The sequence below is a fragment of the Equus quagga genome, unplaced genomic scaffold, assembly GCF_021613505.1.
Source record: "Equus quagga isolate Etosha38 unplaced genomic scaffold, UCLA_HA_Equagga_1.0 268.1_RagTag, whole genome shotgun sequence".
Taxonomy (NCBI): Eukaryota; Metazoa; Chordata; class Mammalia; order Perissodactyla; family Equidae; genus Equus; species Equus quagga.
In genome coordinates, this window is record NW_025799869.1 from 696,245 (window position 1) to 721,434 (window position 25,190).

Below are 25,190 nucleotides of genomic sequence, written 5' to 3' on the forward strand. Positions count from 1 at the left end.
GCTGGGGCTGGTGTGCAGCAAAGGGGCCACACCTGTCAAGAGCAAACCTTGATTCCCTTTAGCTCCTGGCATGGCTTCCGGCAGCCTGGTCTCTGTAACCTGAGTGTGGTTTTCAGATCATGCTGTGTGGTCACAGAGTCAGAATGCTGGAGAAAGCCCCCCATAGGAGCACTAGGTGGTGTGTTGGAGGGCACCCTAATGGTGTAACCCACTGTGAGACCGGAGGACTTCGTGGATCTCATGATACAGTTACGGGGGCTCCTTCAGGACCACCTCATCCAGAGTTGCTGTCTCTCCCATAGACCTCCTCTTCACTGCTCTGCTCCTCTTTCTCTGTTCCCCTCCCCTGTATTGTGCTACATTTAGCTACTTTTATTAACCAATATGTGTTAGCCAATATGTACTAAGCAACATTTTCTATTTTCAATTTAAAATTATATTCTCAATGTTAAATGACAGTGAGTTGAACCATTGTTTCTTTTAACAAATACATCCTACTAGTTCAGAATTTGTTTTGGCCTTACTAACATTTTTATTCTGTGGTAAATTTTAATTCTTCATAGGAAAAATTAATTATGAAGACATATATAGGCATCCAAAAATGTTGAAAGACCAATATATTGAGTACCCACCATGTAACTTAAGCAATACAATACTACAAATAAGATTGAAGTCTTCTGTGTGCATTGCCAGTCCCATCTCTCTCCCTCCAGAGGTCACCGCCAACTGAATTTGCTATTTATAATTTCCATTCATATTTTATATCCCTAAATATGTCTTATTTTAAAAACTTATATAAATGGTTATTATCCTGTGTATCTTTCTGTAGTTATGTATAATTATAAATTATATGTATTATATTAACATGTATTGATATATATAATTATATATATGTCCTTCAACATTGTTAGATTTATCCATATTTATACTCTTAATTCCTTCATTTTCATGCTGCACGTATAATATTCTTTTATATAAATATGTCCCAGTTTTATTAGTCATTTTGGTGGATATTTACTTCCAGTTTTTTGCAGTTTTACGTGTATTGCATTGAATGGTAAGTATGTATTTCCTTGGGCTCATGTTTGAGGGATTTTCTAGGGGTTGTATACCTAAGAACTGATGGGTTGGGAGGTATGGGCTTTGTCAGCTGCAGTTCCCGGTCCCCCCAGAGGTGTATGGGCGCAGAATGTCCCGGTGTCAGCTGCTGCTTGATGCTATGTTCAGTCATGATCAATTTATAAAGGACTAATAGAGTAAGTAGCTGAGTGTGCACCTTTTATGGTTACTTCGTCTATTTATTTAAATGGGGACCTACCTTTTCGGAGACAGTTTAATTTTATTGAAGAGGATGTCTTTGTTGAGTCACAGAGTAAATGATCCCTTAAGAAATCCTTCTGTATATTTTTCTCAGTTCCAGAGTTATGCTGTGATAAACTCATAATTATGAAGTTGTTTGTTCATACTTTAAAGCCAGTGATTCTCAAACCAGGGTGGGCGTCCCTGAAGTCGGAAGGGTTTTCACAGCAGTAAGGCCTGGTTTTCACCCTTTTCACTGGGTGGACATTTGCACCGATGGGGCAAAAGCAATAGTGGGTAAAACTGCCAGCCCCTCTGCAAGAACCAAGGAAGTGGAATCAATTTGTAGTCATTTATGTTAATATGAATAGGTTTATTTCTATTATTAAGTGAATAAATATTTCACAAATTTTATAGTTTCGGTTTCTAATAGAGTAACTATTGATAGGTATAAGCTAAACAAAGTCTCTTCTTCTAAGAGTGTAAAGGGATCCTGAGACCACGAAGTTTGAGAACCACTACTTTAAGCACATGGTAGGTGTATGAACAGACAAATATTCTTCCTCATGCTGGGCTTTGAGAAGGAACACTTAACAGATAAATTCAGTCAATCTTCAGTTATATATATGTGAATCTTATGTGAATTTTCAGTTCATTGCCTTAAAATTTTGTTTATAACTAGATTATATTTGTAAATAAAATGCTTTGCAGGTGCTGACCTTAAGGAAAGAGTCAAAATGAATTCCAGTGAAGTTGGTCCTTTTGTCTCCAAAATAAGAGCAGTGATTAATGAAATCGGTAAGCACAATTAAATTCTCCTTTTAACATGCTGAAGATGGCCTGAATGTCAGATTTAAAATGTTGCACACTGTCTTTATATAAACTTTGGCCAAGATACTTATATAATTAGATAAGTTTGACCCATAGCTAGTTGCTGTAAAACAGCATGTAATATATTTCATTTTAAAGATTGTGAAAAATATTTTATAATTAATGATGCCTCCTACATATGATGACATGGCATATGAAGGTAGTTACTAGAAAACGAGGAGAATAATTTGGCATGAGCCTTTGAGTTAAGTATCTGTGTCTCTTAAGTAATTGCATACACAAACATATTTAGATTTGGAATTTTTTGTTTTTTACGTAAACAGGATCATATTATTTCCTTAGAATCACAGACTTCTGTGTAATATTTATATCTCAGTACATATCAATCTACTTTATTATTGATACTTTTTAATATATTGCTGCATAGTAATCCATAGCATAGTCTTATCCAGAATTTTAAATTATTTCTTCATTAATGAACATTTAGGGCTTTTTGTCGTTGTGTGTTGTTCGTAATAAAGTGGTGAATCTTTGTACCAAGTCTTTCAGAATGTTAGTATGTGTACTTATAGGATGATTCCTAAATATGGAATTGCAGTTCTGAGTATCATGTGTTCATTTTATATTTTAATAAATCCTGCCAGATTATATTCCAGAAAGATTGTAATAGTTTATATTCCCATCAGTTACGTGATGGTACCTGTTTCCTCATATTCCTGACAGCAGTTAAAGTTGCTATTTTTTAAGTTTGCCAAAGTTTAAAAAAAAAAAAAGACATCTTAGCATTTTAATTTGCATTTCCCCAGATGCTTGTGTGATGTTTCATCTTTGCAAATAAGACTTGCTTTTCCCCTTCTGTAAAGTGCCTTTTCACTTCCTTCATCCTCTTTTCTAGAGCATGACTACTTATTAATTCAAAAACCATTTTTGTACTAACCTTTCGTTGTTAAATGTATTACAGATATTGTCTCCTAATGTGCCACCCTAATTCAATTCCAATAGCTTTAAATTGAAAACTTTTAGTATCTAGAAGGTACTAAGTTCCCTTTATATTCTTTCTGTTTTTTCCTTGAAGATTTTCTTTGGTAATTCTCACACATCAATTGTTTCAAATGAGATTAGAATTGTTAGTTTTTAAAGCAAAGAGGAAAAATACTTTGTGGGCTTGTGATTGAAATTTCAGTCTTGTTTAGAAAGAACTGACATTTTATGACGAATCTTTCCATCCATGATGTGTATAGCTCTTCTTTTGAGGGGGGGGTCATTCATTTTTTTAGTGTCCTTCAAGAAGGTTTTCGTCACATTGGTCTTGGTCTTGTATCATTTTTCCTCCTAAAATTTATTCATAGCTATTTTATGGCATTTATGCTTTTAAATGGAATCCTTTCCTTTCATTTCTTTTGAAGTCTGGTTATTGTATGTCTGTAGGAAAGTTATTAAATTTTATGTACTTATTTTATATCATGCCAATTTACTAATTACTTGTATTATTTATTGTTATTTTTCAATTTCCTTGCATTTTCCAGATGAAAAGTTCATTATAAATAATGCAGTTTTCATCTTTTTTCCCCCAACATTTTAGTCTTACATATTTTTCATATATTTTCACATTGCTGAAGTCTCTTGGTACAATATTCACTTGTTGAAGTGAGTGTCTTCATCCTTGTCTTTATTTGACTTTGACGAATGCTTTTGCTATTTTGCCAGTAATTACCAAGTTCAGGGAGTTTTCTTCTATTTTAACCTCTTAGGAGTTTGTTGCTCTTTTTTTAATCAGGAATAAGTATTAAAATTTGGAAACTTTTTTTGATGTATGTCAGGATTACAATTGTGTATGTTAGACTTCACCTTATTTGGCCATTGTTGTACTGAACTGTGTTGGTGGACTTAGCGCTGCCCTGACCTTGCTTTACTGCAGTGAACCCTGCCTTGTCCTTGTGCGCAGTGCTTATGGTGGTTTGTAATATGCATTGCGAGATACAATTTTATAGATTTTGATAGAATCATAAATGAGACTTATTTTCTAGTTTTGTTTTTTGTTACCCTTTTCTGGTTTGGTATCATAGTTGTACAACCTTCATAGAATGAGGTGAAAGCTTTCCATCTCTTTCTGTGCTTTATGTATAGGAAAATCATCTGTTATTTGAAAATCTAGTAGAACTTGACCGTGTAACATCTATCGGGGTCTTGTATGGTTTTCCTATTGTTGTTTACTTGTATTTTTTTTTAGAGGTAAGTTTTAAAATATGTATGTTTTGATTTCTAGACTGCTTGTTGTTGACTTTCTACCTTTTTTATCCTGTCTTGGTATTATTGGAGGCTCTCCTCTGCTTCTCTCTCCAGCTTCAGCCTCATGGTAAGATGTCTCCTAAGGCAGAACATGGACTTGGTTTCTATGTTGGTCAGAGAGCTTGACCTTGGAAGTAAAAGTTGATGCTGTCTATAACTGTATATCGTCATGTGCCACATAATGACGTTTCAGTCAATGATGGACCGCATGTACAACTGTGGTCCGGTAAGATTAGTACCATATAGCCTAGGTGCATAGTCAGCGACACTGTCTAGGATTGTCTCAGTACGCTCTATGATGTTCACACAACGATGAAATTGCCTGGTGACACATTTCCTAGAATGTATTCCTGTTGTTAAGTGACACATGGACTGTATATGCTAGGAGGAGTGGCTAAGACTGGTCCACTTATAAACATTACCTTGATGTTTCTTCCAAGCCTCTTGCTATTTTATTGATTCTGAAGTTGGGATTTTTCTGGGACTTTTTAAGTGAAGAACTGTTTCTGTTTTTGCAGTGGCATTTGTTTTCAGTGTTGGTAGTTGTAGCATCTCTGTTCTGGAGCCTGATCCAGTCTACTTTTTTCTCTCCCGTGAGTTCCCCAATATTTGTTAATGATAATTTTTATTATATTACAATGGATATAAAATTTTTAAGTTGTCTTTTGTGAGATTTTGAGAGGCAGGTGGAAACTAAGTGTCTTGATGTAATCAAGTTAATATATTAAACCAAGAACAGGCAAATGTTTTCTTAAAGGGACAGATAGTAAATATTTTAGGCTTTGCAGGACCATTATGGTTTCTGTCACAGCTACTCAACTTTTTTTTTTAGAGACTGTATTTTTCTAGAGCAGTTTTAGGTTCACATCAAAATTGAGGGGAAGGTACAGAGATTTCTCATGTACCCCTTGCCACTACATATGCGTAGCCTCCCGCATTAGCAACATCCCCTACCAGAGTGGTACATTTGTTACAGCTGATGAATCTACATTGACTCATCATAGTCACCCAAGTCCTAGTTTACATTGGGGTTCACTCTTGGTGGTGTATACTTTATAGGTTTGAACAAATGTTAAATGACATATATCCATCATTACAGTGTCACACAGTATTTTCACTGCCCTAAAAATCCTCTGTGCTTGGCCTTTTGTCTTCTCTCCGCTTCCCCAAAGCCCCGCAGTGCACAGTCTGTGTTCTAGTTGTGGGTCCCTCTGGCTGTGCCACGTGGGCTGCCGCCTCAGCATGGCCTGATGAGCAGTGCCACGTCTGCACCCAGGATTCGAACTGTCGAAACCGTGGGCTGGCGAAGTGGAGTGCACAAACTCAACCACTCGGCCATGGCACCGGCCCTGCAACCACTTTGTACTCTCTCCAGTTTTGCATTTCCGGAACGTATATAGTTGGGATCATACAGTGTGTAGCCTTTTGAGATTGGCATCTTTCACTTAGTAACATTAATGTTTTCTCCATATCTTTTCATGCCTTGATATTTTACTTATTTTTGGCCCTGAATAATGTTCTAGTGTTAGGATGTACCACAGTTTACTGATGCATTCACCTGTTGAAGGACATCTTGATTGCTTCCAGATTTTGGCAGTTATGAGAAAGCTGCTGTGAACATCTGTGTGGAGGTTTTCATGTGGACGTAAGTTTTCATCTCCTTTGGGTAAATACCAAGGAGCATGATTACTAGATTGTATGGTGAGAGTCTGTTTGGTTTTGTAAAAAACTGCCAGTCTTCCAGAGTGGCTGTACTATTTTACATTCCCATCCCAATGAATGACTTTCTGTTTCTCTGCATCCTCATCAGTATTTGGTGTTGTCAGTGTTCAGAGTTTGGCCATTCTAATAGACGTGTAGTGGTGCCTCATTGTTGTTTTAATTTGCCTTTCTGTGATGCCTTATGATGTGGAGCATCTTTTCATGTGCATATTTTCCGTCTGTATATTTTCTTTGGCGAGGTGTCAGGATCTTTGGCCCAGTTTTTAATCAAGTTGTTTGTTTTCTTATTGTTGAGTTTTAAGAGTTCTTTGTCTATTTTAGATAACAGTCCTTTATCAGATGTGTCTTTTGCAAATGTTTTCTCCCAGTCTGTGGCTTGCCTTCTCATTCTCTTGACATTATCTTTTGCAAAGCAGAAGTTTTTCATTTTAATGCAGTCTAGCATATCCATCATTTCTTTCATGGAAATGTGCCTTTGGTGTTGTAGCTAAAAAGGTATCACCATACCTGAGGTCATCTAGGTTTTCTGCATGTTATCTTCTAGGAGTTTTATAGTTTTGTGCTTTACAGTTAGATCTGTGATCCATTTTGAGTTAATTTTTGTGAAGAGTGTAAGGTCTTTGTCTTGATCCATGTTTTTGCATGTGGTTGTCCAGTTGTTCTAGCGCCATTTGTTGAAAAGACTGTTCCATTGTATTGCCTTTGTTCCTTTGTCAAAGATCATAGACTGTATTTATGGAGGTCTGTTTCTAGGCTCTCTGTTCTGTTCCTTGATATATTTGTCTAATCTTTTGCCAATAACCACGCTGTCTTGAATACTTTACCTTACTACATCTTGACATTGGGTTGTGTCCATCCTCCAACTTTGTTCTTCTCCTTCAATATTGTGTTGGCTATTCTGGGTCTTTTGCCTCTCCGTATAAACTTTAGAATCAGTTTGTTGATATCCATAAAATAATTTGCTGAGATTTTGATTGGGATTGCATTGAATCTATAGATCAAACTGGGAAGAACCGACATCTTGACAGTATTGAGTCTTCCTGTTCATGAACATGGAATGTCTCTCCATTTTTTTGATTCTTCTTTGATTTCATGCATAAGTTTCTTAGTTTCCCTCATTTAACTCTTGTATATATTTTGTTAGACTTGTTTCTAAGTATTTCATTTTTGGGGGTGTTAATGTAAGTGGTATTGTGTTTTTAATTTCAAATTCCACTTGTTCATTGTTGGCATTTAGAAAAGTGATTGACTTTTGTATATTTACCCTGTGTCCTGCCACCTTGGTAAAATCGCTTATTTGTTCGAGGAATTTTTTTGTTGATTCTTTCAGATTTTCTGCATAGTAGACAATCATGTCATTTGCAACCAAAGACAGATTTATGTCTTCCTTCCCAGTCTGTATTACCTTTTATTTCCTCTTCTTGTCTAATTGCATTAGCAAGGTCTTCTAGTATGATGTTGAAAAGGACAGGTGAGAGGAGACATGCTTGTGTTGTACCTGATACTCAACTTTGACATATAGTGCTAAAGCAGCTACAGAGAGCATGTAAACAAATGTGTGTTTCTCTGTTCCAGTAACACTTTATGCATAGTGAAACTTGAATTTCATTTAACTTTCATGTGTTATGAAATAGTATTTTCAATTTGATTTTTTTCAGCATTTTAAGAATATAAAAACTGTATTGGCTCGCTGGCTGTACTAAAACAGGCACTGGGTCTGATTTCCTTCCTTCCTCTCTTTCTCCTTCTCTCTCTCTCTTCTGTCTCCCTCCCTCTCTCCTTTCTTCCCTTCCTCCCATCCATCCATTCATTCATCCATCCCAAGTGTCTTCTATCTTCTTTATTTTCCCTGTCTTTTGGAACTAATGCTAATCTTTCACTCTTTTGTTTATGTATTTTAAAAAATCTGTTGACTTCCAGTTCTCATTTGGACAACTTGCTTTATGTTTGGCTCAGGCCTTTTTTTATGGGTTTTGCTTTTCAGAGTTTTAGAGGCCTTAAGGCGTCTGTATCCTTTGCTAGGGAGCTTAAAATGTTGTTCATGGAGCAGGAATGGAGCATAAGACTTATAAATGAGTTGGAGGGTGGAGGGAGTAGTAAGAAAAACAAAACAAAACAAAACCCAAAAGAAAGTTCTTCAAATCCTAAAAAATGTAAAGAGGAAAAAAGAATCTTAGGACAAATAAAATGGTAAGATGTTGAAATAAGTCCAGTAATTACCATTAATGTCAGTTGATTAAACTTGCTATTAAAAGACAGAGATGCTTCGATTTGATTAAAAAATTTAAATCAGCTGTGTATTGTCAATAGCCACCACTGGTGTAGCTTTTTTTATGCCAGGAGATTACTAACCAACAGAAACAGTTAAGTCAGTATACACTTTAAGATAAAAAGCTTTATTAGTAAGATAGTCACTGTGTATGATGGAAGGTTAAATTTTTCAGGAAACATAACTCTAAACTTGTATATACCTGAAAACAAAGATCTCAGAATATCCGAAGAGAAGCTATATTGGATATATATAGGATAAATTGGCAAATCCTCCATCAATCCATCTCTCCCAATTTATCATGAGGTCAGCAGACAAAAGTTAACAATTTGGACAACATAAATATCAAGTTTGGTTTAATAGACTCTTAAGCCCAAATTAGAGAATATGTATACTTCTCATGAACATGTGAAACATTTACAAAAATGTATCATGTTCTGGATCCTACAATCTCTGTTAAATTTCAGAAGATTAGTGCATAGAGACTGTGTTCCTTGTTCACAGTGCAGTAAAGTTAGGAACAAAACTGTACATAATATAGAGATTTAAAAACCATATATTCATAAAATTAAAAAGAATTATTAAATAACTTATGGGTCAAAGAAGAAACTATTAGGGAAAAAAGTTCTAAGACTGAATGAATATAAAATTACTGTATATCTAAATTTTTTGGATTTGTTTAAAGTGGTAGTTTGAAGGGAATTCATATCATTAAATGCGTAAGTTAGCAAGGGAAAACCACCGACAATAAATAGCTAAGCATTACCTTAAAAAGTTATTTTAAAAGGTTATAAATCCAAAGAAAGTTGAAGGGAGACAGTAACACAAGGATCAGAAATCAGTGAGGTAGAAGCCGGAGATGCACTGGAGATGACCTGCACCAGGCCGTGCCTCTGAACAAAGGAGAGTAAAAAGCTGAAGACAACCAAATTTTAATCATAGGAGAATGGATAAATGTTTTGGTATATTTGTACAGTTGGACTGTAGACAACATTGCAAATAAATGAATAACTTAGACATGTAACAACATGGATGCATCTTTGAAACATGTTGAATTAAAGCAATATGATATAATTTTTTATAAAACTAAAAGCATACGAAATGGTATATAGTCTATAGATATGTGTAGGCATAGAATGAAATCGCATACATGTGCACACAGGAAAAATAAGAGGATGGTAAACACAGACTTCACGTTGGTGATTAATTTTGGGTTTGAGAAGGCAGGTAAAGAACACAAGTGTGGATAGGGTGTTAGTCCTCACCTAGTTCTTACTCTGAGTGGTGATTTTAAGGGCGTTTGTTATTATTATGCTTTGTCACATGTGTATGCTACATATTTTCTTTATAATTGCCGAATTAGATGAAGCTACTTTTGAAAGATTCATGTATCTAGAGTTCTGCAAACATTTGTTATTTCTTGAATAATTTTCTATGTTTTTCCTTATATTCATTCTTATTTTTAAGAGAAGCCAGAATTCTAGATTTTTAGAAAATATTTCCTAGTTTTAAGGTTTTTCAAAGTAGAGAAAAAAACCCTTTAAATGTCAAACAAAATTGGTTTATGGACCAGATTCTGCATATAGGCTTCCAGCTTTCTCTTGGTTCTTATCCACTAGCTCTGCTCACATAGTTAGTTCATTTTCTGTAGAGAAGGCCTTCGTGGGGTAATTTTTTCCTCTGAGGAGATGGCTTATCTGGTGGATGTTAATGGATGCTGGTGGAGGAGGATCCTGCATTGTTCTCATGGGGCTTTTTCGTATACAGATATGCTGGTGCCTGTTCATATGGACCCAAGACGATTGTTGTTTTCAGGAATTTTGTGAGCTGGTTGCCACAACCATAGACATCTTGAAATTGGCCATTGTAGCAATGTCAGAAGTGGTACAAATCAGGGTCCATCTTGCCTGTTGGATATCACTTTCCCTCTTGCCCCCTGTGTGTTAGCATTTTCCACAACTGAGGACCTGTCTCTGGGGTCTGAAGGGTGAAGGCACTTTCTTGGCCATGATGACTGCTGTGCTCTGCTTGTGTTTAGTGAGAGAGAGTCTGTAAGAAACTTACAGGTACTGGACTCATTTGAAAACGATTCTGTTTGATTAAAATGGAGATCAGAAAGTACGTCTGTATTTTATTCAGTCACTAAATTCCTTAGTTTACTGTTCCTAGCTTCTTAGAAAGTCTCTTCTTAAAAAGTAACTCTAAAATCCTAGAACAAAATTTAGTCATTTTGCTCTTTTCAAAGAAAGAAAAAGTCACATGACTGTTTTTGAGATGTTTCATTCCAAAGAAATGGTGAGTTCTCAGATTTATAAAAGGTTAACATTGTAACAAGGTCCCCTTACCCCTTCCATGTGGGATGTCCAGGTTGAAAGCAATAAGTGATTATTTTGAAATATTTGTTGTTAACGTGCTGTGAAGTTGGCTCTGACTCCTGGCAGCCCTGTGACTGAGTGCTGTCCACAATGTCCTGCCCTCACCAGGCCTCCTCAGCTCCTGTAGACTCGTGCCTGTGGCTTCCTTTATGGAGTCAGTCCCTCTCCTACTTGGTCTGCCTCTTTCCCTGCTGCCTCCTCCTTCTCCCAGCATTACTGTCTTCTCCAAAGAATCCTGCCTTCTCACGATGGGCCCAAAGTAGGGCAGCCTCACTTTTATCATTTTTGCCTTCAGGCTTAGTTTGCTCTGGGACCCACTTGTTCCTCTTTCTGGTAGTCCAGGATATCTGTAGAGTTCTCCCCCAATACCGTATTTCAAATGAATCCACTTTTTCCTGCCAGCCTTCTTCACTGTGCAGCTGTCACATTCGTACATAGTAATTGGGAATTCGGGGGTGTGGATAATCTTAGCCTTGGTCTCTAAGGACACTTCCTTATCCTTGATGATCTTTCCTAATTCTTTACTGCTGCCCTTCCGAAGTCTCAGTTTTCTCTTGATTTCTTGGCTACAGTCTCCATTTAAATTGATGACTGAACCAAGGGAAACAATTTCAGTGTCTTCATTGTGTACATTAAAGTTGTGTAATTCTGTAGTCATGATTTTTGTCTTCCTGATGTTCAAGTGCAGTCCTGCTTTGAGACTTTCTTCTTTCACTTTCCTCAGAAGTCGTTTCCAGTCATAGCTGCTTTCTGCCAGTAAGACGGTGTCATCTGCATGTCTTAGATTGTTGATATTTCTTCCACCAGTTTTCGCTCTTCCTTCGTGTGAGTCAAGCTCAGTTTTTCATTTGCTATGTTCTGTATGCAGATTAAACAGATAGGGAGGTAAAGTGCACCCTTGTCTGACGCTTTTGCCTATAGGAAACCATCCTGTGTCTCCATGTTCTGTCCTGACAGTGGCTTTTTGTCCACAATACGGGTTGCACATCAGGACAATCAAGTGCTGAGGCACGCGCATTTCTTTCGGAGCAGTGCAGAGCTTTTCATGATCCACATAGCCAAAGCCTTCACTGGAGGCTGACCTTCTTCTGAAATTCTCTGGAGCACTCCAGTAACTACCAAAAAATAATCAGTTAGCTCCCCTGTGCCTGTCCGTTTTCCAAATCCAGTGTGGGCATCAGGCGTTTCTTGCTCCATATGAGGTCAAAGCCTTTGCTGCAGCACGTGGAGCATCACTTTACTTGCATGGGAAGTTAGAGCGATGGTCCTGTAATTACTGCGCTCCTTGGCAGCTCCTTTCTTGGGGATTGGGATGTATAGGGAGTGTCTGTAAGTCATTGTTTTGTTTCCCATGTTTGTTGGCATATTCCTGTTAGGATTTTGACGGATTCAGTCTCTGTGGCTTGAAATAATTCTATCAATATCCCATGTACCCTTGGTGATTTACTTCTTCCCAGGACTCAGAGCAGCTTTCGCTTTCTAGGATTATGAGTTCTTCCTCCTGGGCATCTTCTTCAAAGAGGTCTGTCATTCTTTTGTCTCTTCTGTATTGATCTTCAGTGTACTGTTGCCACCTTCACTTTACTTTCTCCTGATCAGTTAGTGTGCTTCCCTGTTGGTTGTTCAGCATTCCTAATCTAGTTTAAATTTCTGTTTGATTTCTCAAATCTTCTGAAGAGACCGCTTGTTCTTCCTTTTTGTTGTTTTCTTCTGTCTCTTTGCATCGGCCATTATAGTGGTTCTCTTTATCTCTATGTGACAGTCCTGAAGTACTGTGTTCAGGATTCTAACCTTGCTTTTGTCACCTTTTACTTATTTGGCTTCTCGCCTGTGCTTGACAATTTTAAGCGTTTCTTGGGTCATCTGTCTCGACTTTTCTTCTCTTTTCCCTTCAGGCACGGTCTTTTTGCACTTTTAGTAACGTTTCTGGTTTCAGGCCACAGTCTTCTGGGCCTCCGTCAGTGAAGTTGAGCAGTGCAAGCCTCTTGTTTATGTGGACTTTATAGTCGTCAGGAATGTTGTTTACGTTAGATTTCGGCCCTGTGATTCTTTGAGTACTCTTCTTCGGCTTTGCTCTGATATTTGATGCTAACATTTCATGGTCAGCACCACAATCTGCTCCTGGTCTTGTTTTGGCAGAGAGAAAACTCCTTCTCCATTTCCTGCTTCCAGTTGCGTAGTTTATTTGACTTCTATATTGACCATCTGGCGATGTCCATGTATACAGTTGGTCTGTTCAGTTGCTTGAAATATTAGGCATCAGCAAGTCGGCACTGAGGCATAGATGTGAAATGATCCGGATCTAATAACAGCTGTTGTTCGTTAACTTACCACCCCTTCTCGAGCTGTACGATGCGCACCTTCCTTCCGGTTTTTCACTTGCGGCAGTGGGCACATCATTATTAGGACCACCACTGTGCAAATAAGCAATGAAGAATATGAGGAGCAGAGGTATTAATTACCTACTGATGGCCAGTCTTGTCTATTTAGATGATATTTCATGAAGAGCTAGAAAACGTTTTTAGAATTTTCTCTTAAGTAGAAATTCTGAGGGGGCAAGCCCAGTTCTCTCAAGTTGAAACCTCAAAGAATTGCTACTTAATGATAAACAAATATTTAAAACAGGTTTTCACCAGAATTGTAAATTGTAGAATTTAGTATGATGTAGATGATATTTTTGTAAATGATCTTTCATAGTAATCTTTTAAAATGCCAGGCATTTCCAGCTTCCTTTTCCATTTTTCTGATGAAATAAAATTGCAAAAGCTTTAATTTAGCTATGTAAATGCAGAGCTGAATTTGCATTGAAATACAGGTAATTATGTTAAAAGGGATAGATTACAAAATTCATCTATTTAACCAGCATCTTTTTTTCTTTAGATTTGTTATACTATAAAGTTTTACAAAAGGGAATAATTTAATTTTGAAAGTTTTCAAATTCTCTGATTAGCTTTCCTTCATATGATTAAAAACCTGTTCATATTTATTTTTCTATCAGAAAAAGCTGTCTCTCCAGGTCAAATACATAGAAAATATTTTTGTACAGAATGAAAAAATTCTGTATGAAAAGTCTTATGTAAATTTTATGAGCTAAACCTCAAGTAGTGCTTCTCATTTATTTTACTTTCGTTAGCATGTTTTTGAATTTTAGAATTGAGACGTTTGAATTTTAGAATTGAAAGACTCAAAACAATACAAAATATGTCACTAATAATTAAAAAAAAGAAAAACCCACCACATTTAATAGAAGCACACTCACATCATCCTTTTATCTTGGCCGTCCTTCTGCAGAGATTTCTTACTGGAATCAAATCCTTTTTGCCGCATAATGACGTTTCGGTCAACAAGGACCACATAGGCGGTGGTGGTCCCGTAAGATCAGTACCATGTGGCCTAAGTGTGTAGTGTGCTATCCTTTCTATGTTTGTGTAAGTACACGCTATGATGTTCGCACAACAACGAAACTGCCTAACGACGCATTTCTCAGAACGCATCCCCATCGTTAAGTGATGTCTGACTGTAGTGGGCAGAGTGAGGAAGACAGTCCAGGCAGGAGAGGACACAGGCAAGGAATGAGGTGGGAGTTCCCAAGGAAAATCCTTTTCCTACCCCAACCTAGCTGATTTTGTACTAGAGAGTATTCTTCAGTGCTTTGGTAACGTGGTCTCTCTTTCTGTCATCTTTATCTTAAGCTGGAAGTTACATTATGTTTCATAATGTAAAGTTGCTCTTATGATGTCAGAACATTGGTTCAGCTTAACATTTTCTCAGACATTGCCATAAAATATTTATTTTGTTGTAGAAAAGTTACCTTTTATACGTTAGCAGAATGTGATGAGCTTCTATGAATGGTTTTGCTGTTTGTCTATTGAGGCATACCATATGAAAATCTCTTGATGTAGAGCCACAAGATGTAGATTCTAGTCTGCTCTCTACCATCTGCTACTTTTCCTATCTCCTCCCTGTTGTGAGAACACAGTGGGTTTTTTCTCTACCTGCACCTGGTATCTAGCATAGTGAGTGGCATATGGTGGGGCCGCGATTGAAAGGGTAAATTGACTGGGATCCTGTTGGTGTAGACATTGGGCCAGGCTCTGCTGCTTTCCTCTCATCTTCAGCTTGGATCCTCTCCTGGAGCCTCTTTCTCTCTGCCTTTACCTAAAATTCCAAGACTTGCCTGCGCTGGCCTGAGTTTGATTCTCTCTCTTCCACCCCAGTTCATGTTGCTCCTAGGCTGTGAGTGAGGATGATAGAATGAACAGGGATGGAGCGGTTTGAAAGTTGTTGTGATTAGTAGTTAGGATAGCTGCCCCTTTGCTAGATTGGAGTGGGTGTAGCTCAGGAGCTCAAGTTTGAAATGTGAGGGTATTGGTGGGTAGTAGACAGACATCCAAGTGGGGATGTTGTTAGGCAACTAGATGTGACTTTGGAGTTCAGGCAGGTAGTGGAGGCTCAAGATGTAGCCATGCTCCACTTCAGTGGCCTGGGTTTGCAAGTTCAGATCCCAAGCGTGGACCTACACCACTCCTCAGCCATGCTGGGGTGGTAACCACAGATAAAATAGAGGAAGAGTGGCACAGATGTTAGCTCAGGGCGAATCTTCCTCAGCAAAAAGAGAGAGAAAGAGAGGACACCAATAACCAATATCAGGAATACAAATGGAACATCATTGCTGACTCTTCAGACGTTAAACAGGTAAGAGAATATTATGAATGACTTCATATTAATATATCTGAAAATCTAGAGGAAACAGATAAATTGCTAGAAAACTATAAACTTCCAAAAATGAAACAAAAAATAGAAAATCTGTTTATGTGGTTATTTTCATATATATGTACATAATCTATATATCAATATATGTATACAAATACATATTCATGTAAAAGCCAAGAAAAGGTCTAAAAATATACATATTAAATTAGATATCAGCAATAATTACTTATGCGGGGGAAAAGGGAATCGGGGAAAGCTGCTGCACTCTGTTACGGTCACCTGACTAGCACCTTGTGCCTGGTTTCGGAGGTTCCCCCAGGTGGACCCAGTGAACCGTGGTCTTGCTGTAGGTCTCCAGGAGTTAGCAGTGCGCAGAACCAGCATGCTTGGCAGACTTCCGTGGAGTCTCAGCATTTCCCTGTCCTTAGATGCTCGGTTGCTGGCATGGAAGGATGGCTTACAATGCTGAGTCCTTCCGTGGGGGCTCTGGGTCCTCTGGGTCCTCTGGGTCTGGGCTGTGAGAACTGATGATAGGCATTAATGGCTATGAGCAAGATCCTTGAGCCAGACCACCTGAGCTCGAATGTGGCAGCAGCAGGAAAGTAACAGCAACTCCTCTGCCCAGTGTCCCCATGTAAAGTGAAGGGCATGATAGTTCTGATGTCATAAGGCTGGTAGAGGGTTTAAATTTTGTAAGGTGCTTAGAACAGTGGTCACACATAGTAAGCACTTTCCAGTATTTCCTAGATCCATAGGTAGCTATACAAGTGGGTGAGTGCTGGACTTAGCAAACTCAAGCAGCTTTTCTTAGATTGCACCCTTGTCGCTCTTCTGACGCCTGAGAATGGTGCCTCCCGTTTGAAGCCCCCAGCCCCGTGTGATGAGGTGAGTGTATGTGTTGGCGTCCAGGCCGGCTCCTTTCTCAGAAGCCCTGGGCCTCCAGGAGAGCCAGGGTGCAGCTAGCCTGTAGGCTTTGGGCAGGAGTGGTTTTGTTTTGTTTTGTTTTTTGATTCATTTGAAACTTGATGATGAGAATGTGACACAGAGTGTGTTAAGCTGAAGGTGAAACTTTGGCTGAAATTAGGGGTCATTAGGAATTTATTATAGTTTTCAGTTAACCTTGATTTTATTTCTCTTCTTCTTGAATGATTTCAATAAAGTCAGATTTCCAGTATACTTACTATATGGGCATTTCTTTTAAAATATTTGATTTCTCTGATTGGTGTAAGAACACTGTTCTTCAAGCAAAATCAAATTTAAAAATCATGACTGCTGCTAGCATTTTTCCTTAGTAATTGAATTGTTTATATTTTTCTAGAAACATCTGAAAACCTACATATGTGTCGTATCTGTCTCAACACGTATGTGTTGAAAGTAGAGCCTGACTTCCCTTCTCCTCACGTTCATGGCCGTCTGACCGCAGTTATCCTCGCGGTGCTGTCTTCTGCAGACTACTGAAGCGGACCACAGCTTTCCCGTAGCTCCTTTATTTTTCTCTTAAAATAGCAAAACTAATTGTTTGCTTTAATTATATTTTTAGGAGCATTTCAGAGGATTATTATCTTCTTTCTCATACCTGGCTTGTTTCCTGGTACTAAACTCGAAATAGTGTCTGATCCCCGTAGTTGTGTAACATCCTGAGCCATCATTTCTTCCTATTGCTGTGGGAGCAGCCGTTGCCCCGGCAGTTGCTGTCTCACTCCGTGGCACTCTTACATGACTACCATGGTGATGTTTCTCAGGGCTTTGAAACTGATAATCTGCCCTTTGAAAGGTGTGTTTCATTGTTTCCTCTAAGATTGTTAAGTGCTCCCAAGTAGAAGAAATACTAGATGTAAAAACAAGCATATTAGGTGGCCGTGAAACTAGCATGTGCTTTGATACGATTCATATTTTCCTGAAAAAAATTTACTAAGAAAAATATCTTTTAGGGAAAAATTAGGATTGTGTAGAACTTCAGGATTTATAATATTGTAAAACGGTTGAAATTTAATTACTCATTGAATACTAATTAAGCTATTTTACTTAAATAATTCTTTAGAAGGAAAAAATTTTATAAACTGCTTTATGTAATGCCAATTTATGTTAATATTTGAAAGGGCCAAGTAGTTTATCTATTTAATGATTTGAGAGTGTTAACATCCTATTTTCCTTGTTCTTTTTTGTATAAGGACCCCCACATTTCTTGTCATTTTGTGTTATATATGTCATATAAATTGTAATGTTGAAAATTTTATCCCCTTGAAAAAATTTCTCTAGTTCTTAACTGTCACATTTAAAAATAATTTTCATTACTTCCAAAAAGTATAAGCGTCTAGGGAAAAGTGTTATAGTCTCTAGCTTCAGAATTAGAAAGCCTGAGACGATTATTTCAGCTCCTTCCCTGCCCTCTTGTCTCCTGGGTCAGCACGTTTGTATTTGTTTACTTCTCCTCGTTCCCTCCCTCTGCATTATGTAAACCCCATACTCCAAGTGTTGTGGAGCTGGAAACCTGCTGCTGGGCAGGCCCCTCCCCCCTCATTTGATCACATAACGTTTGTTTCTAGTACTTCTCACAGTGAAGGGGAAGGATATATATTCATTAATCAATTTTATTTGTGTTTTTTATGTGCATTAAATCTTTTTTTTCTTTTAATGACATTTTATGCTTCTGAAAAAATGATGCTTTTAAACTTTCTATTGGCTGTGTGATTTTAAGTCTAATATTTATTTGAGAATACTAACTAATAAAAAGGTAGAGCAAAGCCTTGTCAGCTCGTTCTGCGGCCCTCATTCCCTTTGTGTTGCAGTACAGCACTAAGAGCATTATAGGTGACCAGGAATTGTAATCTTCCTGTTTGCTTTCTCTTATGCTCCAGGGCTTATGAAGTTATGGAATGTAACTTTTGTAATTTACGGTCAATTTATTCCCTTGACCCTTCTATTTAGTCTACATTTTCAGTGCACAATTTGATATGATCGTCTTTCCATATATGTTACATAAGTTTGTTCCTATTTTTAGGGAACAAGCTGAGGAATGTGAGACAGTTCCTATTTATGATGGGTTGGAGTTTTCAGAAACTAGAACTCAGTAGCACATGTATGTCAGGCCTGGGTTTGATTTTGGAGATCCATTGCCCTCACTTCTGTAATTTCTTTCCGAAGAGTCAGCTTCCAGCAGATGTTCAGCGAGTGCCTTCAGCTCTCACTGTTGACCAGCATTTCACACAGCAGGGAGAGAATACTCCACTCTCTTCCTGTTGCTTTCTCCAGCTTGGCAACTCTCTGCTTTTGTTTTCTGGAGCTCTACAGGGCTGCATATATTCATGTTATTTCTTTAAAGTATTAAGTGAAAAGTTAATAATAAAAAGAAAAGTAGGGAGAATACTAGGTTTAATGTAATAGAGACGGAGAGACAGTGAGAAGCCTTAAAGTTTGTTCCAGAGTGGTAAGAAGGATGCTATTGACCGGCATTGATGCGATGTTAATCTTTGTTTCAGAATGGGCGGTATGGTGATGATAGAAAAGCATTACAGAGTGCCATGGAATTGTAAAGGAAGGAACTTGTGAGCAGTGCCTTGAAAGACAGTTAGGGACCAGCGAGGCATTCCAGGCAGAGGGCACCCAGTACACAGGTAGGGATGTGAATGACTTCTGGAGGTGCTGTAAGTAGTTTGGGGATGGAACACGGAGTATGTGTCTGAGACTGGAGAAGAGATCGGCAGATGGGCAGAGCCTAGTTCATCAGGTGCCTCCCGTGCCGTGCTGAAAGTTTTCTCCATTTATATTCTGAATGTGGGGTAAATCATTGTGCAATTTCAAATAGAGGAATAGCATGACTGTATTTGCATGTTAGAAAGATTATCGTCCAGGAGATGAAAGATGTATTAGAAGGGGCAAATTGCAGGTGAAGGAAGTCAGTTAGAGACTTCCTGCTGGTGAGAAATGAGGGGACCCAGAAGTCTGGCTGTAGAAAAGGGAGGGGGACTGGCAAATTTGTGAGCTGTCAGACAGGAGTTAGAAAACAATTGGCTGTAAGGGCATTGGAAAGGAGGACATCTGGGATGACTTCTGGGTGTTTGTCTTGGGTAACTTGGTGGATGGAGGTGCTACCAAACGTGAAATAGAATCTAGAAGGATTGACAGGAAGTTGGTTTGAACACGATAAAGCATTTAAGTGGAGATGTCCAACAGATAGGTAGCTATAGAGATACAGTTTAGAGAGAAGTTGGTTTGAGGTAGAGATTTAGATATTATTAGTGTTATAGGTGGTGCAAGTTATGGATGGAAATGAGACCTCGTGGGCAGAGCTTCTATGGAGAGGGAGGAAGTCTGAGAAATAACCAGAGGCAGAAAGAAAGGCAGGAAAGTTGAAGGAGGGACCCAGCAGGCAAATAAGGAGAGGAATTCAAGGAGGAGGAGTGTCCAGGGTTGATGTCACTGATCTTCAGAGGCAACAAGTTTAATAGGGAACAGATAGTGTCCATTGGTTATGGGACAGCTTCACAATGTCACTGGTAAGTGGGACAAGAGCAGTCTGGGTGAGATGGAGTGGGACCTAGAGCTGTGAGGTGGAGGTGAGTGGAGTGGGTGACACCTGTTTACTCCATTTCCTCCAGAAGCTTGTCTTAGAGGGAGGTGAGGTGAGCCCATAGCGAGCTCTAGGGGAAGGTTTCGATGGGAGAGATTTGAGATTGGGGAGGTAATAGATTACAGGAATCTAGAAATATGTAATTTCTGAAGCTAGGTTTGTAGAAAGGAAGGAGGATTGAGAGCTGGGTAACAAAGGAACTCCGTTTTACTCGTTGTGGCTTGAGATGACCTTGGGAGCCACTCAGATTAACTTGCCAATATATTACTTAATTGGCTTTTTTCCTTTGTTTTTGTCAGATAAAATTAACTGGATATTCTTTTTTCATTAAACTCATTTCTTTTTTTTTTGTCTACTTTTTTTGGTTGTTGTTGAGGGAGATTGGCCTTGAGCTAACATCTCTTGCCAATCTTCCTCTTTTTTTTTTTCTCCCCAAAGCCCCAGTACATAGTTGTATATCCTAGTTTTAGGTCATTCTAGCCCTTCTATGTGGGACACTGCCACAGCATGAGCAGTGTGTAGGTCCGTGCCCAGGATCCAAACTGGTGAACCTCACCCTGCCAAAACGGAGCATGCAAACTTAGCCAGTTGGCCACAGGGCCGGCCCCTAAACTCATTTCTTAACTGTAAACTCTGACATAGCTGTCTGTTCACTTTTCACCAAGTGTGCTGTAAAGTACCTTACGTGGAGCACCAGTGAATTTTTCCTGCCCTTTCAAGCTGCCGGCGCCCCCCCCGAAATGTGCAGATAGGTACAAATAATGAAATATGCCCTGTCCGCCCCTGCTCTCCCGAGAGCACCTTTGCCTCAGGTGGCAGCGTCTGTATGTGCTCCATCCCAGCATTTTCAGACTTTGCTTTTAGAAGAAATCTGATAAATTCCTGCAGGTATTAATAAAACTCAGTGTACTTCAAAAAATTTGAATATTTTAAAAGGGATCAAGGAGGGAACCTCTCTGTCTGTGGAATTTCATGTCGGAATACCTGTGCGAGAGAGATGTTTAGGAATGGCACCTTTTTACTTTGTTTTTAGTTATTTATTCACTTTTGTTTTATTTTTTTTTAAATTGAGATACAGTGAACATATAACTCTGTGTAAGTTTAAGGTGTACAACCTGTAGTTTTGATATGTTCATGTCCTGCAGTGTGACTCCCACCGTAGTGTTAGCTGACACTTCTGTCACGTCACACAGTTATTGTTTCTTTTTGTGGTGAGGACAGTGAAGAGATGGTACCTTTTTACTATCCACATTCTGTTTCTGTGTTAAGGTTGGCCAGCCTAGCTTCACATTCCCGTAGTCAAAAATGAAATTAGTGGGAAGGATTCTGCTTGACAGAATAATTAACCAGTCTGTGTTTGAACCAGTTATAAAAGTGAAATCTGTGATTCATCATTTATAAAAGTCTCATTAAAGTAATTTTCTGTTTCCGCACTCAAGAAAGTTTGGTTTTGCATTCTGTGACTGGCTGGCCCCTTCCCAGTCATGCTTTTGGGTAGGTTCTCAGAGCCTCTTTCTTTTGAAGTGTGGTATTTGATAGGCAAGCTACTGTCATTGTCCTCATTACTAAATGATAGAGCTAGTGTGCTGTGCCCCAGCAGCCAGTTGGACTGCTTCTGTCTCGTTTGAATAGATGTATTACTTCTTTGAATGAGACCCCGTCATTCTAAGCACCAAAGAAACCCATAAAGGATCGTGAATTTTGCAATTATACCCAAGTCATTTCAATATGAAATTTGTATGAACCAGTCATTTCATAAAAGGCTTTCGACTTTAAGTTTACGAAGTCAGAACTGTGATTCTGTTATTTCAACAGAAAATATTTATGAAAGTATTTCAGTAATATGGGAAGATTTAAAGATAATATTACACACTTATGTGATGGAACTCTGTATAGTCATGCACCACATAATGATGTTTCGGTCAGTGATAGACCGCGTATGTGATGGTGGTCCCATAAGATTGGTACCGTATAGCCTTGGTGTGTGGTAGGCTGTTCTATCTAGGTTTGTGTAAGTACACCCTATGATTGCACAATGACAAAATCGCCTAACGATGCATTTCTCAGAATGTATTGCCATCGTTAAGCAACACGTGACTGTACAATCATTGCGTGTTTTTGAAGAATAGTGATGAAGGAAATGCTTATTTTGTTAAAGGCAAAAGAGATACAAAATTCTATATACAATATCCCATTTAAAAATATATTTACAGAAAAAAAGTCTAAAATGAATTACATGATAAGGTCTTACTGAAGAAGCATAAAATCTTTCTTTCTGTTTCAGCCAACCTTCCAGTGCCAACGATTGCAGCAATAGATGGGCTCGCTTTAGGTGGTGGCCTCGAATTGGCCTTAGCATGCGACATAAGAGTAGCAGGTGAGTGTTAATGCTATTAAAACATAACTTTTTAAAAATGGGGTTTCTGCTTACTCTTCAGATGATTCCAAGTATTTTATTCTTTTCCTATTGTTGAGTAGAACATTTAGAAAAAGTCACCTGTTTGGCTTAATGAAGTATTTAAAATTCCCAGTTAAGAAAACAGTCTTTTATGGTCTCTTGTTCAGTCTTAGCAGTAGGAAAGGAGAACAGGAAATGGATCAGACAGCACTGAATTGGCATCTTGGGTCCTGCCCTTGTTAGATCAGTTTCCTCTTCTAAAATAAGGGGAAATGACAGTGCTGTTATGAAGATTAAATGAGTTAATTTATGGCATGTGCCTAGTCCAGGCACTTAATTATTGTTAGCTACAATAATAATAACAACCTTTCTGAGGTTCACTTTCTTCTTGCATGGTTTTCTGAGGATTAGATGAAGTGATTGTGAAAATAATAATGCAAACAGTTAGTGCTGACCATGTGCCGAGTGTTGACCTAGTGCCCAGCGCTTCTCTAAGCACTTGACGTGTATTAACTCACTTCATCTGCCTAACAGCCCTATGAGATAGATGCTTAGTGGTGCCCGAGGAGGCTAGGGCTGAGAGAGTGAAGTCACAAGCCCCAAATCAGTGACTGAGGTGGGATTTGAACCCAAGCAGTCTGGAGTCACAGCCCTCACTCCTGTTACCCTGCCAGAGCACTGTATATTGCCACCGCTGTCCTCGACACTATCTTCTCAACACTATGCTGTGTGGTCACAGCACTATGTCTTTGCTCGCTCATTGCCGTGACGAAGGGGCTCTGGGACCAAGGAATGGGCAAAGCAGCCAGCAAATGCTTGTCAGTGTTCCTCCCCTGGTTCCCACTATCACTTCTGATGGAGCTGCCTGTTAAAAGTAGAGTCAATATAATTGTTTTTAATAGTTTTATGGTGACTGTTGCTTGGGATTTGTAGTTGCTAGTCCATGTGTACATTTTCCCCTTTATTTTAGATCTCTGTTTTCTTGTCTGAAATCACTGGGTTTTAAATTGAAAATCTAAGGTACACGTAATCCATTTATGAAAGAATGATTCTGGGAATTAGGATACAGGAAGTAGTCCAAGTACATTTGGATATGCAAATAAAGAAATAATTAAGATGTTTTAAAGTAGCTGTGAAAACAAACACAAGAAGGAACCCTGTCCAGCTGTCAGAACAGTAAAACCATTTGTCAAAAGTAACTAGAGATTTGGTCTTGAAAAGTTGCCATATCTGATATGATATATTAAGCTGTTTGATCTGGAGGACTATTCAGGCAGCTAAAGAATTCATACTTGTCAGACACAGCCTCTCTCCTCGTCCTGAATAATTAATGGGATCTAAGCCTTCAAACATGACTTGGCAGTGTCAGATCAAATTATGTAGTTACAACCCTGGTCTTTCTGCATCAAAAATTAATTCACTGCTAAGCAATTTTTAACAGAAAATGTTGTGTGAATCTCTTAATATATATAATATAATTTAGAGTGTTTACTTATTTCCATAACTAAATGCCTTCTGAAGTGATTTTTAAAAGGATTTGTGACAGACATAATTAATAGAATGTAGCTTATTTTACTAAGTTTTTCAAATCATTATGTTTGAATTTGATGATATGGATGTTAATTAATTTTCTTCCTTCCTTTTTAGCTTCCTCTGCAAAAATGGGCCTGGTTGAAACAAAGTTGGCAATTATTCCCGGTGGAGGTATGAATTGTTCACACCCATCTTGATTTGTTCCCCCAAATGGCCTAAGGCACAAAGATGTAATTGAAAGGCAACATTTTGGGTAAAGAGACTAATGCTGCACTGTTTGCTTCTGTAGCAAAGTCTGTATTCCAGATGTGCTCTTTTAGCTTACGTAGATGTGAAGATGGCGGGTACACTGGCTGTTGCTCTCTTTTTGTGCTGTCTTCTGTGCTTTTCTGTATGACTTAATTTTTAAGTTATTGTTCCAGTCACGTTATTCTTGAAGGATTACGCCGATATTTTGAAACTGTTATGTGGGTGTATAAATGTGCATGCCCTCAGAGAGCTTCAGGCCCACGATCAGACCCTGTGGAGGAGGGGCGGGGCTTCCCAGCTTCATGCCAGCTGTCTTGTGTTTCTGTGTGGCAGGACAAAGGTTGGGGTTAGTGGGAGCCTGCGTTTGGAGCTGAGATGGTGCTGTTTCTTCTGTCACTACAAAAAACATAGATGAGCTGCTTCCTTAGGAAGACCTGTTTAAGAAAGCACTTTTCCAGCATTGATACTGAAATCTTCCATCACCCAATAAATCTGAAATTTTTGTTCTTTTGTCTGATGTAGAGAATTTGGAGGTAATCCCATTTTGTGAAGTCGTTCTTTCAAAAAGTATACTTCATTTGAAGATGTGCATGTTGATAACTCATTGGTGTATGAATGAAATAATAGTAACAGTATAAAAATTAAAGGCAGTGTTTGAATGCTTCAGGTATGTTTGTACCCGAATAGGTTAAAATTGTATGTTTAACCTTATCATTATAAGAGTATTTGTTCTGATTAGAGTGTATAAGTAGAGATTAAAACTTCAGTGAAGACTACTCAGATCATTGTATAAGACTCACTAAGTTTTCTACTTTGGTCATCCATGAACATGCTATTCTTGTAGGTAAAAGCATTTAATATCTGCCTGTTCTACCATGTCAACCTGTTTCATGGTGACTAATAAAAACACTGAAAGAAGGATTTGTAAGAAAATGGATCCAT

At 38.4% G+C, this 25,190-nt stretch overlaps 1 protein-coding gene across 6 annotated transcripts in view; it reads left to right on the forward strand.

Moving 5' to 3' along the window:
* Window positions 1-25,190, forward strand: part of LOC124233862 (methylglutaconyl-CoA hydratase, mitochondrial) — a 150,680-nt gene that overhangs the window by 36,250 nt on the left and 89,240 nt on the right. For 4 of the 6 annotated variants that reach the window (XM_046651124.1, XM_046651121.1, XM_046651123.1 and 1 more), the window contains 3 exons: window positions 2,011-2,097; window positions 22,353-22,445; window positions 24,114-24,170. In XM_046651124.1, coding sequence (XP_046507080.1) covers window positions 2,011-2,097; window positions 22,353-22,445; window positions 24,114-24,170 — 237 coding nt within the window. The remainder of the gene's footprint in view (window positions 1-2,010; window positions 2,098-22,352; window positions 22,446-24,113; window positions 24,171-25,190) is intronic. The other 2 variants (XM_046651120.1, XM_046651122.1) reach the window with 2 other exon arrangements.